General features: G+C 35.9%; 1 protein-coding gene across 1 annotated transcript; it reads right to left on the bottom strand.

Moving 5' to 3' along the window:
- Positions 1-286: 286 nt before the first annotated feature.
- Positions 287-2,870, bottom strand: LOC147069711 (uncharacterized). The gene is made up of 3 exons (XM_085950729.1): positions 2,534-2,870; positions 1,554-1,648; positions 287-669 (listed from the first exon to the last, which is right to left on the bottom strand). Exons 1-3 carry the CDS (start codon positions 2,868-2,870, stop codon positions 322-324), a joined length of 780 nt encoding a protein of 259 aa, XP_085806855.1. The 3' UTR covers positions 287-321.
- Positions 2,871-4,020: the final 1,150 nt, after the last annotated feature.

Below are 4,020 nucleotides of genomic sequence, written 5' to 3'. Positions count from 1 at the left end.
GTCACAAATAAGGCCATCGTTGACATGCTAAATATTCAATAGACCATTAGAATGCTGTACCTAGCCAGGACTCTCCATATAGGCTGTAAGCAAGCTGCTTAATTATTCCTGTTGAATGTATTGTAATACTAGTCATATTCTTCGAAAAGCAAGCATGGAATTTGATTTCTAAATGAGGCCACATAATAATATAGGTTTGCTAACATAGCTCAAATACTTACCATTTGTTGTATCGCTTAAGCTAAGGTTTATAGGCATAAAAACAAACAAAAAAACAAATATTTTTACAAGATATTTATTCATACAAAAAACATTAATTTATTATACCGGCTTTTGTACATTTTTGCTTAATATACGATAAACTGGTTGAGTATGAACAGTAGTTGCTGGCATTATTTTGTCACTTTGTCCCATAAAGGCAACTTCATGCATCAGCTTCTCGGCCAGCAATCTTTGTCCCTGTGACATCGATCGTAGTTTCATGGCCATCATTTTGCCAAAAACATCAAATTCATCTTCAGTCTTGCTTAGTTTGTCGGTGATTAATTCTAACACTTTGTTGGCGCTATCATTCGATTTTTTTCGTTTGAACGATGGGGGTTTTGGTGCTCTATTGAGATTCGACCTTGGAGTAGTCGACAACGTGGATGTTGAAGGCGAATATTCTATCTGTAAATAAAATGTTGATTATTTTTTGTTGCAGTTCCCTGATACGCACGAAGAAATGGAGACGATTGCAGAAGAATTTAATAGTAAATGGCAATTTCCAAATTGCCTGGGCGCAGTTGATGGGAAACACATTGCAATCGTGCCACCTGCAGGCGCCGGCTCCCACTTTTATAATTACAAACATTTCCACAGCATTGTTTTGATGGCGATTGCAAATGCTAATTATGAATTTATTTATGTTGATGTTGGAACAAATGGACGTATTTCTGATGGAGGCGTACTGAGAAAATCTGATTTTTTCAAACGTTTAGACGAAGGCAGATTAAAAATACCTGCACCAAAAAAACCTACTGCTAATTCTGATGCACTGCCATTTGTTTATATTGGCGATGAAGCCTTTGCATTACGTAACGATTTCTTAAAGCCGTATTCACAAAGGCAATTAAATCACAGTAAAAGTATATATAATTATCGGACATGCAGAGCCAGGCGAATTATAGAAAATGTTTTTGGCATTTTAGCTGCTAGATTCCGCATTTTTCAAGCTCCAATAAACATGAAAATTGAAAATATCAATACAGTTGTATTAACTTGCTGTGTGCTGCACAACTTTCTTCGTCGCAAATCAACACATACTTATACTCCTTTTCATGACCTTGATAGGGAAAATCCTGAGACAGGTTTAATAGAGCTCGGACTGAGGTCACAGGACACCTTAGCGCCTTTGGAAGCAACGACTAATCGGAACTCGACTGCCAATGCTAAGAAAGCGCGAGGAGGTTTCGAAAAATATTTTAATACTACCGGGGCTGTCACATGGCAAGAAAGTATGATAAGCAATAGATAAATTAAACCAATGTAACAATTTAGTTAAAATGTTTTACCTCAATACAATCTTCGTTGTTTAACGAGTTGGAGTAACTCTCATCAGGAGACATGTTTTCCAAATCGTCCACCATGCTGGATATTGAGCTCGATTCTGTAAAACAAAATGTAAATTGTTAAAATACAACATAATACTCAAACTTGTTTTTTATTATCTCTCCCCTAAGTACCCATTCCTTCATACGGTTAATATTGATATTGGTATAATTGGTGTAATCCAGTATATCGGGTATTTTCAAAATGTGTTTTCCGCTGTATTCCTCATAACCAAACTGTACCATTAATTTTGATTGATGATTGACGATTTATTGATTGTCTCTGAAGGAACCTAACTCGAGCGATTTTTGATTTTATGATCATTTCTTTTCTTCTTCTTTCGACCATGTCCGATCATAATATGGACCTCCACGGAGTGGAGGTTTGTATTGACAGATTTTGTTTTTACGAGAAATGGATGTCAGCCACTTGCTCAACATATTAGGTCCATACTCTGACTCATACACAAATTGAAATTCAATTTGTACTTGTCAGACCCAGGATTTGAACCTGGGACCTGACCACGACTCAATAAGCCGCGCTTCCACCGCCATGATCGTACCTATATATTATTATTTCTTACCTACCTCAGCAAAGAATAAATAATTTTATTGTGACTTGAAATGATTCATAGCTGTATGTTTTAATTGCTTAATAGTAGCTAATCTAATGCGATATCACTTTCAGAGATACGACAATGTCATAGTCTGCACGTGTATAATAAATAGCTTTAAAGCATTCCCTCGTACCTATATATTATTATTATTTATTACCTACCTCGGCAAAGAATAAGAAATTTTATTGTGACTGGAAATGATTCATAGCTGTATGTTTTAATTGCTTAATAGTAGCTAATCTAATGCGATGTCACTTTCAGAGCTAGGTACGACAATTTCATAATCTGCACGTGTATAATAAATAGCTTTAAAGCATTCCTACGTACCTTCCATTTGGTCGTTCAAGAACTCCAAATTTTTATAGTACCACAGTTTGGGTAGATAAACTGCGTCTGTGCCGGCTCCGCTTCGATATGATGTCCTTACTTTATTTCTCTCCTTTCTGTAACCCGACCTCAATGTCTGTATTTTCTTTTTAACATCGTCGACCCTTGCCTGCGGCTCCACCTTGATTAAAATCTCCAAAAGTTCCGCATACGCCAAGGACTTGGCATCACGATTCTTGTATAGTGGGCTGGTCGTCTTCCACAACGATGGGTTGTCTTTAAAACAACTAATAAAATCTTCCAAGAAACTTTTCGAATGCACTCGTAGATCTACCATTGTTGTTATCGATGTGAGATGTCCGAACACTTTGAATGACAGTAAAATAATGATGGCGCTGTCGTCCGTCGGCATAGATATAAATAATGTGACGGTAAAGCGTGGTGAACGTACGAATTTCAGCGGCTCGGCGAGTAAAATATCAAACATGTTTGAAATCCAACGAGCCTGGTCTGCGGATTAAAAAGTCCGCAGACCTGGGGTGCTCCACGCGAAAAAAAAGTCCGAAGACTGTAAATCGTCTGACTTGCGTGCCAATGGAGCGCCGGCATTAGACTTCGCCAAAGCATTTCATAAAATTTAAATAATTATAAAGTAACCTTCGACACAAAGACACTCGTGCTTAAACCTTCATATAAAAACGCTTCAAATAGGTAGGTAAGTATGCGAAAATAAGGAAAATTTTTCAAAATAACGTTATAGATAATTTAGCCGTGTTAACTAAACGATATTGTTATTATTTCAGATTATTCCGACTCAAATTTAATCAATAAAATAAGAAATACGAGTGAGATGAAAATGAGCCATTGAATGGCATTTATTTACCCTTTGATTAGTGATTATTTTTATAAGATAATAATATGTATCCATAGTCAGTATTCCGTATTTGTATTCATTTAATTAAATGTATAATAAATGAAACAGGCTCCAGTTTATGAGCCCCAAAAACATTTCGCCTCCACAAACAAATGGCCCGGTCAAATAGCCTCGATAAAACGGCTCGCACTGATTGAAATTAAACGTCACTGGTTTTCATTAAAATGCCACTTTTCCTACTTAAAACTTACCTTTCGGCATAATATACCTATCATAAATATTCATGAAGCGTGTTTTCATATTACATAATTATACCAAACTAACCTCGTAATTTTTTTAAATCTTAATTTTCTCGGTTATGCTTTCAACCTAGGGGTAGACTACAACTTAATATATTATAACTACTATCTTATTACTTGTCTTGAAGGCCGACGAAAAAACTTTGGAATATGTAAATAAGTGTTTTATGAAACGTATCTGCATTGCAACCGCGCTTATCGTCGGCTTTCGTGGACGACATTAATTATTATTGTTTCAAAATTAGCCATTTACAAGGTTGAAAAAGACGTAGCTTTATTTTAAAAGAAAAAAAAGCCAAAATATAATCAACGCT

The sequence above is a fragment of the Rhyacophila brunnea genome, unplaced genomic scaffold (assembly GCF_057557595.1).
Source record: "Rhyacophila brunnea isolate RB1 unplaced genomic scaffold, BYU_Rbru_1.0 scaffold_23, whole genome shotgun sequence".
Taxonomy (NCBI): Eukaryota; Metazoa; Arthropoda; class Insecta; order Trichoptera; family Rhyacophilidae; genus Rhyacophila; species Rhyacophila brunnea.
This window is presented reverse-complemented; position numbering and strand designations above follow the sequence as displayed.

What these genes read in the sequence shown, in the direction of transcription:
- LOC147069711 (XM_085950729.1), bottom strand. Translation starts at nt 2,870, where the DNA reads ATGGTAGATCTACGAGTGCATTCGAAAAGTTTCTTGGAAGATTTTATT. An exon ending in CTTGAACGACCAAATGGAAG is followed by an intron (nt 1,649 to 2,533) that starts GTACGTAGGAAT and finishes TTTGTTTTACAG; the next exon opens with AATCGAGCTCAATATCCAGC. An exon ending in ACAACGAAGATTGTATTGAG is followed by an intron (nt 670 to 1,553) that starts GTAAAACATTTT and finishes TTTTATTTACAG; the next exon opens with ATAGAATATTCGCCTTCAAC.